Here is a 15,199-nt window from a genome sequence, read left to right as displayed (position 1 = left end):
TTGCAAGTTACTTGAAGAAAATAAACAGAACAAACAGGAAATTCAGAAAACTGAAATGTAGCATTTCAGATTGTTTACACTTTCCTCTCAGGGAGTTGGCCTCCTGGGTTCTGTTGTGGGGAGGTTGAGGGGTATCTTTTGTACTTATTTCATTTTCTGAAATTTAAGTGATAGAGGGTAAATGACAGGCTGCCTGCCATCTCTGTCTTTCTAGCTTGTTTGCAAATAATAGTAATTTTATACAGATGAGTTGTAGATGAGGTCAATAAAACCGTAAGTAATAAAGCTTCTATGAACAAAGCTTCTTTTTGGCAAAGTTGGTCATAATTTTTTGTTTGTTTTTAAACTAAACACTACAAATATCATTTGAGGCAATGTTGGCATGTATTTAAGTTGGAATCTTTTTTTTTTTTTTTAATCAAATTACATGGGACAAAACTGTCTGCTCATAGCTTCAATTTGGTGCCCAGTTGGAGATAAATGGTACTGTGCCTTAGCAAAGTTGTGAAGCAGGTGTCTAGCCAGCTCTGCTTCTGCACATTTTCTATCCTTGATTTTCCCATATTTTATGACTCCAGTGCCCTCTTTTTTCTTTTATGCCCCAATTCCTATCAAAATAGCACTATTGCATACTTATTTTATTGACTGGTTCATGCTTTAGAATGACTTTCTTTTCTTCTTTGTGAGTTGTATCAGGTTATTTGCATTTCGAACCTTTAATTATGAGATAAAAGACATTTTCATTGTTAAAGAAATTTCAAGCATCAGCAAGTAGACAGAAAAACAATTTTGAGGCATAGTACATACCCTGATGTCACGTCAGTCCCATTCACCCATTTATGGTGAGTGCCTCTGTGATAGAAGAGGTGTAAGGGAAAGTCCTTATTCATTTTTGTTTCCTTGGCCCACTTAGCTGCTGGATACCTACTCTCAGAAATTGGTAGAGACAAAGGACTAAGGATATTGGTCTCTTTCAGGGTTTGGAGCTTTCCCTACGATGTTCAACAGGCCCCCTTTTTGTAAATCATCCCCTTACCTGCTTTTCTCTCTTCCCTGTGTGAATATAAGTCATGGTCTTCCCAGCTATCCCTAACCTTAATCCCTTTGTCCAAACACTCTCAAATACCTATTTTGAGGCTTGAATTTTTAAAAAAGTTTTTCATTGTTTCTGTTGCTTTGATATTTTCCTTCAGTGTTCTTTTTCTAATGTCCCAAGATGCTCTTCTTTCACAAAAGCAGTATTCTAAAGTGAATTTAGCCTTGGGGGAATGTGAGAGCCTAAACAACTGGACAGTTAACTTCCAGCTACTTGATTATGTCCAAAGTTTCAGCCCTCAGAGATTTCCCCTTCTTGTGAACACACTTGTGGGCTCTCTTTCCTCATTGTCAGATGGTATAAATTTAGAAATATGCCCTCATTTTCTTGTTTTTCTGAACACAATTGGGGAGATATTTCTGCTATCCAGAAAGGTCAAGAACATTGAAGGGGCCTCAGGACACTGTTTCTAGCTGAGAGATCATGGAGAAGTTGTCTGACTCCCCTGAGTCTGAAGTTTTCTTATCTACAAAATGAGACAAAAATGGAAGAATCTGACATTCTGAATCTGTGTAGTGTGCATCTCTAAACCAAGCATGTCTAATGTCTTGATTGTCCTGTGTTTTGGATCATCCACAGTGGTTCCCCAATCCTTTAGCAAAACTATTTAGAAGTTATCTGATATCTCAGAAATATGCATATATCTATGATCTTTCATGGAAATATAGGCTTATATAAGAACCCATTCAGGTTTTATAGCATGGATGCTAACATGTTTTCACTTTGTATGCATGTTAACTTGGGTAAGATTTTTTAAAGTTTCACTCTCCTTTTTATGAATACTGCTATACCTGTTCTCTCCTTTGTTTTTATTTACATACACTTCTGTTTTTTCCTCTCAGGAATTCAGACGGATTGTGAAGAAAGATGACAAACCTCTTCTGATGATGTTCTATGCCCCTTGTGAGTGACCAGAGACCTGGTTCAGGGGTCTTGGTTGATCTTTGGTTCCTTTTACCCCCTAAGATCTAGGGGTGGGGAGTAGTCTCTTTCCAGACATTTGTCATTATCCCAGAGGATTAACTTTAGTATCTTGGTTCTCACTTCCCTATCTTCATTTGTCTTCATTTTTCCTTTTGGCTGTTCCCCTCTTAGTATACAGTTCTCCCTCTTGCAGAACCCAGAGCTCATTGTGTATTCTGTCTTCATTCTGCTCTCCCTCACCTTTTCCCCTCCACATCTGTAGCGCCTTCTTTTCCATATACCTGAGTTTTCCTTTAGTCCCAGATCTTCTTTGCATGCCTGAAAATACACGGTTGTTCCCTAATTTTGTTTCCCTCCTCATTGCCATTCTTTCCATTCAGAAACTCTGAAGCCACACATGAAAGTTTCTTCTTCCTGATGATCCTGCTTTTTTTCACATTCTAAAAGACTGTTTTTATTTTGGATCACTACAGTTAGTTACTTCCTTCCTTGTGCTTACAACATGGGGTGGATACTCTTGGATGCCTCATTGTTTTGTTACTTAAATCTATGTCACTGAGTGACCAAGAAGAAAGTGAGAGCATGCCATGGATGCCTTCCCTTTATCTGAAGTGGAATTCAGTGTGGTGGAGCATAAAGAACATGGAGCTCAGGGGCAGCTAGGTGACTTAGTGGATTGAGAGCCAGGCCTGGAGATGGGAGGTCCTGAGTTCAAATCTGGCCTCAAATACTTCCTTGCTATGTGACACTGGACAAGTCACTTGACCCCCATGGCCTAGCCCTTACCACTCTTCTGCCTTGGAACCAATACATAATATTGATTCTAAGATGGAATATAAGGGTTTAAATTTAAAAAAAAAAAAAAAAGATCATGGGGCTCTAAGACCAGGCAGGAAACCAGGCCTGGCTCTGCCACTTATCACCTGAGCAACCTTGGCTAAACCACGAGGCTTCTCCGCAGCCTGTTTCCTTGCCCATAAAGTGATTGGTTAATCCCTTATAACCCTAACATTTTATGAAACTTGAGATTTTAGAAAGATATCAAAAGGGTATATGCATGTGTATGTGTGTATGCATTAATATGGGGGCACATATTTGAGAAGATGGGAGTGTTTGAGTGTTGGGATATGAATTGGAACACATGCAGATTACCATTGCCCTATTTCTCTTCATTCCTTTAAAGCCAGATTCTTCCCTGGAGCCTTATTGGAACAGAATCTGTCCTTTTCCCTTGTATACAGCCTTTATTCTTTGTGCATATAATCATTAATATCTCTCATGGACCCTTGAACCTTACTTTGTCTGTAGGAGCCTGGCTACTATTCCTGATTGGTGCCTGAGATGGCTCCTGAAGGCAGATTGACTCCCAAGACCATCTCTTGTTGCTGCCACCAGCCCTACCCTGCCCTGTTTGTGGCTTTGGGCAGGCCTTTCTTCTCTTGTGCTCTGACCTTATGCTTATAGCTCCACAAGACTATCTCAGAGGTTCTATTTATTTTTTGGCTTTTTGTTTAGCTTGTATTGAGTCATAAGTCATGGGATCTAGAAGTCAGATAGATTCTGGAGATCATCTAGTCCAACACTTTCATTTTGTAGTGAAGAAAAATGATGCCTGGGGACAATAAGTGACTTGCCCATGGTCACATAGAGTAAGTTAGCAGAACTGGTATTTGAACCTTTGATTCTAAATTCAGTGCTCTTTCTACTCTACCACACTTCCCTAGAACTCTTCAAGGCTTTGGTCTTGGAACACCTATAATAAATCTTCCATTCCAGCCTCTCTATTTCCTAAAGGAACCCTTTTCTGCTTTCTAAGCTAACTTAGTTTGGAAGGCTTTATCAACTGCTATTTTTTGAGAAGTACTAAATACTCTTTGGATGATTTGCTGTGTTTTCTTTTTTAATATCCTTGATCTTCTAAGTTCTCTTCAACTTATTTCTCTCTCTGTCACAGATTACCTTCCTGAGAGCCCATCTGTCCATCTTCCTTCTCACTTGGTGGCAATGACTTCTCTTTATGTAATCCCTTTGGGTTGGTGATTCAGAGCCTGGGGTACAGGTAGGGTATTCTGAGGAAGTAGCCAGATATAATTTAGTGTAAGTTTGAACTGGATATGTCTTGTTCCCTAATAAGTGGAGGTGCTCCTGATGCCTGATGGGGAGATTGGGAGGGAGGTAATAATGTTCTGAAATACATTAAATTGGGCTGATGCAGTCTGGATTACAGACATGCTCTCTGGGAATCACCTCCTGAATTTTTCTGACAGGAGGATAGGCAAGATGGCAGAGGGTTCAGCGATATGATAAAAGAGAAGATGCTATTCCTCTTTTCTCCCATCCTTATAAACCCACCCACAGTCCCTTTAGGGGTGATTTTTAGCAACTGTCTCTTTGAGAGCCTGGCACCAAAAACATTCTTTTATTCTTCTGGTGGGAGCCGAGCTGCATCTTACCTTTATAGTCTCTATTCTCTTCAAATGGTGGGAAAAATCTGCTAGTGATCAAATAATTCCCAACCAAACTTCCCTAATCACCCACATTGTTTAAATTATTCCTTCTACAGGTCTCCACTATTCTTATTTCTAATACAGATAGGGAAGGGTTTAGGACACTCTTTGAACCTCAGCCAAATAATCCCTTCTCAGGAAAGTTCACTGATATTCCATTGCAGGTTTATTTCCCTAGAGAATGTGAAACCGACTGAGCTCAGGGGCGTTTTCTACTTTCCCCCTTTTCACCTTTATGGATCTCTTTGGTGGACAGGTTCCCCAGTTAATCCTAACATTCTTTTCCCTCATGGATGAGTGAATAGTTACCAATCAGCCAACAAGCATTTTTAAGACCTCTTGTGGAATGGAGATGTTGTAGCCTTTGTTTCCACCTCTCCTAGTCTGTCTGGCTTTACGTGCCAGTTCAGGAAGTGGTAGAGAGAGAAGGAGGAGGAATGACCATATGAACCATATCAAGCATCATTCCTAGTAGGGCATTTTAGGTGAAGAAACCCCTTATTACTTCAGAACAGTAGCTGCTTTGCACCTTAGAGAGAGGGACTTTAGGGCACTAAGAACTTGAATGCCTTGCATGAGGTCCCACAAAGGGCCACTTGAGCCCAGATCTTTTCACTTTGAGCTCAGCATCGTCTACAATAGTGTTTAGCTTCTGAGTATTTGAGAATTTCCACCCTCCTCTCTAGGATGTACTCCAAGATGAGGAAATTTCCCATTTTCCTTATCCCACTCACTTCCTGCTGAGACATTAGCCTGAAGCAGGCCTTGGCAGCACTGGCAGTGCTGACACATGGCCCCTTTGTCCCACAGTAGTGCCTGGAGATGGGAATCTGCTGTTTGACACTTCGCATGGCTTCTTCTTCGGCTTCTGAAGCTATCAGACACTTCTCAAAACCTGTTTCAGCACAGCATCTGTTAAATTAGCAAGCAATCTGGGCCTTTAGGAACTGCCTGTGTCTGCAAAGGGAATTGTCTCTTCTTTTGCATAATCATTGCAGAACACTTAATATGATTGAAGGACAGGGGGAGTTTAAATGATGTCAAAATGACCTCTGTGATTTTTACTATACATGTGATGTCTGAGATTTGGGTACTCTGTGAATTTCCTGAGGCTGAGTTGAAATAAAGGTGGCAACTTTTCCACACTCCTGACAATATAGTATAACATTAAATAGACTTTGAGTTCCAACTTTCCCAAAAGAAGAATCGGCTCCATCTATGACTTTATCTGGCAAAGGACATCATAAAACCCCAGTATACAACCATATAACAAATCCCATTCCCTCTATAATAGGAACTTAATAAAAAATTCCCTCCATCTCCAGCAAGGTCTTTTGATGTCCGTTTTTATTTTTCAACCATATTGGGAAAGAGTCTTAGAGATCATTTAGTCCAGCTTTCACAACTTTACAAAAGAGAGAAGAAAAGTCAAGGGACATAACCAGTCACACAGCAAATTAATTTTAGATCTGTAATTCTCAGATTCTTCCAGACTGAGGAGCCAGGAATAAATTCTGGAATTCTGATACCCAGTTCTGTGTTCTTTGTACCATGCTCTAAAGGCCAATCCCTTTGTGGGCCCACTCTTTATTATTTTTAAAAATTACACCTGTTAATGATGGAGAGCAGTGGTAGAAATAATCTTAATATCTGTTGTTCCAGAATACACTATTTGGTTTTTAATGGCATGTTTTCCTTCCTAATGACATTACACTTAAGCTTATAGTGATGTTAGTATGTATTTACTGAGCTGGTCATTGGGCAGCGAATGGACTGAAAAGTTTAGGGAGCCTGGCACAGAATTAAAATCAGCCAATATAATTTAGTGTTGTAGTGCATTGTTTTCCAAACACATAAGACTGAGTCAATGAATATCAATTACACATATAATTAGTAGCAAACAATTTAACATTTAACATTTGTTTAATGAGTGTTGGTTTTATTAACCCAACAAGATTGTAAGTAACTTGAAGGCAAGGAATATTCTTTTGTCTGATAGCATGACATAATGGAAAGAGAGCTGGCTTCATGGTCAGGAAGAGTTGAGTTTAAGGCCCACCTCTTTTTTTTTTTTTTTTTTTTTGACCCTTTCTCTTTTGTATCAATTCTAATGAAGAAGAGCAATAAGAGCTAAGAACTGGGATTAAGTGATTTGTCCAGGGTCACACAGCTAGGAATCTGAGGTAGATTTGAATTCAGGTCTTCCCAGCTCCAGGCTTGGCACTCTATTTACTGTTGTTACCTACCTGTAATGGCCACCTCTTGGCACATATTAGCTGTATGACCCTAGACAAATCACTGGACCTCTCATTGCCCTTGGCGACTCTGATACTAAAATGCAGAGAAGTTAATAATCTGAATTGTTAAAGAGTTTCCTCCTGGGTAGTTCAAATATATCATTATAGCTCTGGATAATATTGTCTAGCTAGCATGGTTCTGGGCACATAGTAGAGACTTTGCCAAGACTTTGTGGATTAATTTTCTAGTGATGGGGATAATAATAACTGCTTCACAGGGTTGCTGTGAGGTTCAAATAAGATAAAAATTATGAAGAACTGGGTCTCGTTCTGGCAGAGAATAGGAGCTTAATAAAAGAATATTCCATCCACCTATCCATTCAGTGGCTTGTGTGATCTTGAGCGAATCAATCTCTGGTTTTTGGTTTCCTTATTGATAAAATGCAGAGAGTTGAATTAGGTGATGTATCTAAATATCTTATTTAAATATTGTCTAAACATCTAAGCTCCTAAAACTGTGATCTTATTATTGTGTAGGGTGGGAAGAAAAGGTTGAAGATGATGACTCCACATCACAGATAATCATACCTGACTTTTCTCTTGATTGTTATGCAGGGTGTGCCATGTGTAAGCGGATGATGCCATCTTTCCAGCAGGCAGCCACAGAGCTAAAAGGCACCCACGTAAGTGACATGCTATTTGCTGGGCACAAGAGGACAAGTCTTACTGAAGATTAGGGGAGGGGCTAGTGTATGAACAGAAATGGTGGGAAGAGACATTTTAGAAAATAGAAACATTGACTTAGATCCTAAAGCTGCTATATCTGCTCACTAAAAGAGAATGCCCTATGTACACTTAGTGTAATGCAATGCTAAATGTGTTATGTGATGTGAGAGGTCTCTCAGTTCTGCAAAGAAAAGGCATTCTGGAGAGTCAGCAGCAGGCTGGCTATATAACCTAGAGTGGGATTGAGAGAGTCCCCTGCTGTCCCCAAATGGGTAATAGATGAGCAAGTAGTAGGGAAAATACAGATAGTATATAATCAGTTCAGGAGACCACCCAGCAGTAGGAAACCAGAAAGATAATGATGACACAGTTGAGGAGGGAAAGTCAATAAAAAGAACATTCCAATATTTCAAACAAGTGGTCAGAGAATTGAAGACAATAGAAGGGATAGGGCAACACAGTCTAAGGTCAGGAGCATGAAGTCATCTGCATAAATAGGATAGTTGAAGTTGTAGGAATAAATGAGATAATCAGGGGGAAAATAATAGAAAAGAGGAAGGGGGTCAATATAAAAACTTTGGTGTACCTTCATCTTAATAATATTTAATAGCCTTAGACTCAGTAAAGAAGGAACTATCAAAGAAATGGGAATGAAAACAAGAAAATGTGATATCTAAAGCCAAAGAAAGAGAGAATTTCCAGAAGGGAGGGAGCGGACAACAATGTCATCTTTCTGCATAGAGATCAGTCAGAATGAGGACTGAGAAAAATCCATTAGATTTGAAAATTAGGTCGTTGTTGACTTTTGGTAGAGTGGTGTTGGCAAAAACAGATTGCAGCGTGTTAAGGAGAAAACGAATAGAAGGGAACTAGAGGCATCAAGTGTAAGGTACTTCTCGCAAAAGTTTGATAGTAAAAGAAAGCTCATGTTAAGGGGCCTTGGGCTTTTCATTATAATAGACTTAGCCATCTTTTTAAAGTGTGGATCGAGGACTATGGTTGAGAGTTTGAGGAATAGGGAGAAGGTTTAAAATATGATCCTGATCTACCTAAAGCAGTGATGAGCAAACTATGGCCATTGGGCCAGATGCAGCCCCCTGAAAGGTTCTATCCATCCTCACTACATTATTCCTAATCAGATGAATACAATGAGTAGGATACAATACAATGAAACTTCGAAAGAGTTGCCTTAGAAACAAACTGACATGGGGGCAGCTGGGTAGCTCAGTGGATTGAAAGCCAGGCCTAGAGACAGGAGGTCCTAGGTTCAAATCCGGCCTCAGACACTTCCCAGCTGTGTGACCCTGGGCAAGTTACTTGACCCCCATTGCCCACCCTTACCACTCTTCCACCTAGGAGCCAATACACAGAAGTTAAGGGTTTTAAAAAAAAAAAAAAAGAAAAGAAAAAGAAACAAACTGAGAGATGAGTATTTCCTTTCCTTTGGCCCATTCTTTAAAAAGTTTGCCCATCACTGGCCTAAAGGAAATGATGTTAGATAAGAAGCATGAACCCTAATCATGGAATCTGTTTAGTGAAGAAGGAATAAATTATTTTGGCCTGGAGCATGGAGTAGACATAGGAGTGTAGTGGAGGATAAAATTAGTCCATGTTGTGGAGGGTCTTAAGAAGTTTAGTCTTCCTAAAACTTGGATTAGAGGGTAAGACTGAAGATAGACAGTTCAGTTAAGTAGTGGTTGTACTAGTTCAAGAAGAAAGTTGAAAGAATTTGAATTAGAGTGGTGACAATAAAAATGGGAAAAAGGGATGGATCCAAGGGATATTTTTAAAAATTAGTGGGACTCAGAGACTGGTGTTAGGGGTGAAAGAAAGGGGAGAAGTAAGGCATTACTGAGGTTTTTAATCTGGATGACTGAGAGAATGATGAAGAAATATTTAAATATTTTTAAAATAATAAGCATCAGGAAGAGGGATTGACTGTTGTAGGGTGGAAAAGTACTATTTGGGGTGAGTTGAGTTTGAGGAATATGTGGGATATTTGGTTGAAATATAAGACTGGTTTGGATGAAAACTCAGGACTAGAAATGTTCATTTGGGAGATATCAGCATGGACATGTTAACCAGAGTTGTGAGAAAGAATGAGGTCTCTTGAACAGAGCAATAAAAGAAGAAAAATAGGGCCACGAACTAAACTTTGAGGAAGGCCTACATCTGGGAGGAAGAAAATGAGACCACAACTTTGGCAGGCCATTCTAAGAATTTATCTCTTTGGTTGGTGAAGTTCTTTATATCTTTCCTACTTATATTTAAGCCTGTTTCCTCTCACTTTGCCTCGGTATAAATTAAGAACAACTAATCATTCTCTCTTTTATGAGAACCTTTTGAATATGAAATGTCTTAGCTTTTAGGGTTGGAGGGACTTTAGTAATCTTTTAGTCCAATCTTTTCATTTTACTTATGAGAAAATAGTCCACGGGAAATAGATTACTCGCCCACATTCTCACAGATTGTTACTTAATTTTTAAAATATTGTTAAACTTTCATTACAAATGAACCTATATGCAGCTAAGTTTTAAGGAACTGGGCATTTCAGTTTTTCTGATTTTGTTTTTCTGGCTTGTGAAAATCACTCTTACTTGAGAACAAAGGAGGTGGAGTCATCAACCTAAATAACAAACCAAAAAAAGTAGTTTTATTCTCTGGGCTTAATGTTCTTCATAATATTAGCTATAGTAAGCACGTATATTCAGAAAAAGCCATAAAAAAAGAGGATCTACTCCCAGGCATTCCCCCCCCCCCCAATCAACCAAATCAGCAACTCATCACATCCAACATTTCCTAAGTGGAATATTAGATAAACTTAGTAACAGTTTCTATCCCTTTTGATTTTTTAAAAGTCATCTTCAAGTACTCATGAAAACCACAGCCTTGTCTTAATTAAGACAAACTTCTACTCTTTCCTATGGTAGGTTATTTCTTAATTTGATTTGAGTATTTCAGAAAGTAGATTAGTCTTTCACATGCTACAAAAGATGGAAGAATCAAAGCAAGAATAGTCAGAAACTCTCTTGTATTGCTGTCATTTTAAAAGAGTAATATGTTTGGCAGAATCCCAGGCTGCATTACAAGATGGGCCATCTGAAGGTGTTCTGTATTCTGTAACTGTTTTGTAATCTAGTCAGACAGCAGCAGAATTTCCTTCACTCAGATTTCTGCCTTTAAATAATGGGATTCTAGAGATGGGTTGGTTAGAGCTCTTGCTGTTTTAGTCAAACCTCTCATGTTATTTCTTCACTTGTACATGAAAATGCACTGAAATTCTCTAAAGCAGTTGATGTTCTAGAGGCTATTTGGTAAGAAATGTGTCCCAGAGATCTGATTTAGAAGGGGTACCTATTGAAGTTGCTTCTAACAGAATCTTCAGGCAGAGCAAATTCTTTGGTTGAACCTGGATGATGTTGCTATTGTATGTTGTACTGCTTACACTTATGGTGCCTTTAAAGAACTCTACTGTTATTTTCTCTCAAATAGCTTTGATTTTTAGTAGTTCTCAAAGGATATTTCTTATTACTACAGAATTTGTACCTCTCTTCGATTCTTTTCTCTCTCTTCTTGCCTCTAGAAGGTTGCAGCTATAACTGTTCTTCCATGACTTGTTTCTTCTTAGTAACTGAACTGCATGTCACCTCTTCATTTTTCTCCTCTATTCAAGTGAGTCTTCTTGCACACTCAGGCCTGAGCACACACCTCCCTTAGTAGGAAGTACAGTAGGTGACTGATTAATTTGCCTCTGACTTTAGCAAATTGTCTAAAAGCTGCCCCTGGTTTTAACAGGTGGCCCACAGGACATTCCTTCCCTCTCTTTGCCCTTTCCCTGCCCCCATACCTCCTTTCCACCCTTAAATCTGCAGACCCAATCTGCTTGGAACTCATTCCCTGGCTTCCAACACCATCCTCATCTTTTTTTTTTTTTAATGTAATTTTTTTTTTTATTTTAAACCCTTAACTTCTGTGTATTGACTTATAGGTTGAAGAGTGGTAAGGGTAGGCAATGGGGGTCAAGTGACTTGCCCAGAGTCACACAGCTGGGAAGTGTCTGAGGCCGGATTTGAACCTAGGACCTCCCGTCTCTAGGCCTGGCTCTCAATCCACTGAGCTACCCAGCTGCCCCCTACCATCCTCATCTTAATGGAATCTTCTAGAGTTTCTAGCAGCCCAGAAGAGAGGGAGCAGCTCTTAGCTTACATTCTCCTGGTATTTATAACAGCCTCTCTAATGGCATAACTCATGTGCTCCATGTCTCCTAGCTTTAGCTTCTAGAGTGAAATAACAACACCCTAATGTTGTGAAGAAATGGATGCTTGAACAGAAATTGAAGTGTAATTCTTTGTATACCTAGAGACTGACTATTAACATCATTTTCTTAGGACTTTTGTCTTTCACTCAGTCAATCAGTGAACATGATGAAGAGTTTACAATATCCCAGGTACTGTGCTTATCACAGAGACTAAGTAAAAAGAGAAGGCAGATGGGAGAGCCATTGAAAGCAACCTATCTACAAGAAAAGGAACCAGGGGCACTACCTAAATTAAAAGAAATACAAGGGGTGCTCTGAAGAATAAAGATAAGAATGTTGGTTAAGGAATACTGGAAGACTTTGAAAATTTAAAATTTTTATAGCTTCCTTGTTTTTGTTTGCACTAAGATCCCCAAGGACTATGTGTTTGTTTCAAGAATAGGAAGATAACAGATAAGCTATGAGATTGGGTGGGCCAGGGAAAGCAAGAAGCCCTAGTTAGAAAGCCCAAGCCTCAATGACAACCTGTGACATAATGGCCAGGAATCATGAGGGATGCTTTTTTTTGCCTACTTTGGTTTTTATTTTTATATTTGCCTTTTAAAAAAATTTTGAGATCCAAATTCCCTCTGCCTCTTCATTTCCTGACTACCCACTGAGAAGGCAAGTAATATGATATCAATTATACATGTGAAATCGTGCAAAACATTTCCACGATAGCAATATTATAAAAGAAAACACATGAAAACAAAATAAGGGGGAAAAGTTTAAAAAGTCTGCTTCAGTCTACCCTCAGAGTTCATCAGTTCTTTCTCTAGGGGTGGAAAGCATTTTTCAAGGGTCCTTCAGAATTATTTTGGATCATTGGCTTGATCAGAGAATCTAAGTCTTTCACAGTTGATCATCATTATAATATTGCTTTTATTAAATAAAATATTCTACTGGTTCTTCTTTCTTCATCAGTTCATGAAGTCTTTCCAGGTTTTTCTGAAATCAACCTACACATCATTTCTTATAGCCAGTAGTATTCCATCACACTCAAATGCCACAACTTGTTCAGCTATTTCCTAAATTATAGGCATGTTCCAGGAAGGTCACTTTTAAAAATATATTCATTTATTTTTATGTTCCCATAAAATCTGTCCTATCCCCCTCACTGCAAACCAATGCCCCCCTTAAACAAAAGAAAGCATTCATCACAAATATACACATTCCACAAAACAGATTCCCACAGTGACCATGCCTGTGTGTGTGTGTGTGTGTGTGTGTGTGTGTGTGTGTGTGTGCGCGTGCACGTGTGTGTGTTAGTCTCTGTATTTTTAGGTTTATCAAGTGGCATGTTTCGTTTGGACAGTCATCTTGCATTGATAGGTGCCCCTTGTTCCTGTTCCTTATTACTCAATTTCCTTATCTCTGATCTCCCCTTCCCCGCTTTTAAAAAAAGTTTATTAGTCAATTTAAAATATTTTTCCATGGTTACAAGATTCATGTTCTTTCCCTTCCTGCTTCCTACCCCCCTCCTGTAGCCAATGAGCAATTCCACTGGGTTTTACATGTGTCATTGATCAAGACCTATTTCCATATTATTCATATTTACAATAGAATGATCTTTTAAAGTCTACATCCCCAATCATATCCCCATCAAACCATGTGATCAAGCAGTTTCTTTTCTTCTGTGTTTCTACTCCCACAGTTCTTTCTCTGGATGTGGATAGTGTTCTTTCTTATAATTCCCTCAGAATTATCCTGAATCATTGCATTGCTGCTAGTAGTGAAGTCCATTACATTCCATTGTGTCACAGTGTATCTGTCTCTGTGTACAATGTTCTCCTGGTTTTGCTCCTTTCACTCTGCATCAATTCCTGGAGGTCCTTCCAGTTCACATGGAAATCCTCCACTTACTTATTCCTTTCAGCACAATAGTATTCCATCACCAACAGATACCACAATTTATTCAGTCATTCCCCAATTGAAGGGCATACCCTCATTTTCCAATTTTTTGCCTCCACAAAGAGCGAGGCTATATTTTTATACAAGTCTTTTTCCTTATTATCTTTTTGGGGTACAAACCCAGCAGTGGTATGACTGGATCAAAGAGCAGGCAGTCTTTTAAAGCCCTTTGTGCATAGTTCCAATTTGCCTTCCAGAATGGTTGGATCAATTCACAACTCCACCAACAATGCATTGGTGTCCCAATTTTGCTATGTCCTCTCCAACAGTTATTACTTTCCTTTGCTGTCATGTTAGCCAATCTGCTAGGTGTGAGGTGGTACCTCAGAGTTGTTTTGATTTGCATTTCTCTAATTATAAGAGATTTAGAACACTTTTTCATGTTCTTATTGATAGTTTTTATTTATTTATCTGAAAATTGCCTATTCATGTCCCTTGCCCATTTATCAATTGGGGAATGGCTTGATTTTTTTGTACCCTTCCCCCATTTAAAAAAACCAGTGTCCATGAATTGGTTCCTGACTTGTGTAAGCTCATTTTTCAGTTTCTGATCCTGCTGGTCTACTTCTTATTACCTCCTTCCTCTATATCTGTCCTAATTTTTAAACCATTACCCTGGATTCCTGACCTACTTTTTATATTTGACCTTAGATATCAGTATGTATTCTTTAAAATGTCCCCAAATCCCAGACCTCTTAGCTCTTTTATGACAAGGTCTCAGTTTAGTCTGTTCTCATATCCAGTGACTATCTGACCTTTTTTGCCTTACTTGGCCCCTTAGTTTTGATCCCTTCTGGATAGTTGGTCTTATATTCACTTTTGCTTTTCTGTAAATCTTCTGGAGCATATCAAACTTCAAGATGTCATTAATAAAGGGGCAGTTGGGTGGCTCATTGGGTTGAGAGCCAGGCTTAGAGATGGGAGGTCCTGGTTCAAATCTGGAATCATATACTCTGGCCAAGTCATTTAATCCACATTGCCTAGCCCTTACTGCTCTTCTGCTTTGGAATCAAAACACAGTATTGATTCTAAGATAGACAGTAAGAGTTTAAGAAAAAATGATATTAAGTTGAAACCAGAGTGGCCATCTCATTGTACCAATATTTGGATATTTAGGATCTGTTAATCCTCTCTCCCTCTTTCACTTCCATGTTCCTGCATTGCTTGTTGGCAAAAGCAATATTTAATTACCCCCTTTCCTCTGTAGGGTTTCCCTTGTTTTACTGATGATCTATGCTCCAGGGTGTATCTGTTTTTCCTATTCCAGTGTTTCTATAAAGTACTGATTGAAGCATTTTCAGAATTTATTTCTGCTTCATGGACTGCCCTTCCAGAGCATTTGCCCCTTCATCTCTAAGTGCTGCAAGACCCTGCTTCATTAATTTCTTTTGTATAGATCTTTAACCTGTGTACATTCCCCTTCCAACAGAATTTGTTCAATGCACATCTTCCAGATAAAACATACAAAGATCTTAGAAGGTTCTAGACTCTTGCCAGTCTA

The 15,199-nt window shown here is 39.0% G+C and overlaps 1 protein-coding gene across 1 annotated transcript in view; it reads left to right on the top strand.

Moving 5' to 3' along the window:
* The window catches only part of PDIA5 (protein disulfide isomerase family A member 5), a 205,762-nt gene that overhangs the window by 109,274 nt on the left and 81,289 nt on the right, over nt 1-15,199 (top strand). Inside the window, exons 7-8 of the mRNA XM_044670046.1 lie at nt 1,939-1,999; nt 7,380-7,447. Coding sequence (XP_044525981.1) covers nt 1,939-1,999; nt 7,380-7,447 — 129 coding nt within the window. The remainder of the gene's footprint in view (nt 1-1,938; nt 2,000-7,379; nt 7,448-15,199) is intronic.

Source organism: Gracilinanus agilis, chromosome 3 (assembly GCF_016433145.1).
Source record: "Gracilinanus agilis isolate LMUSP501 chromosome 3, AgileGrace, whole genome shotgun sequence".
NCBI classification, from domain to species: Eukaryota; Metazoa; Chordata; class Mammalia; order Didelphimorphia; family Didelphidae; genus Gracilinanus; species Gracilinanus agilis.
The sequence above is the reverse complement of the archived record's forward strand: the minus strand, read 5'-3'. Positions and strand labels throughout refer to the sequence as shown.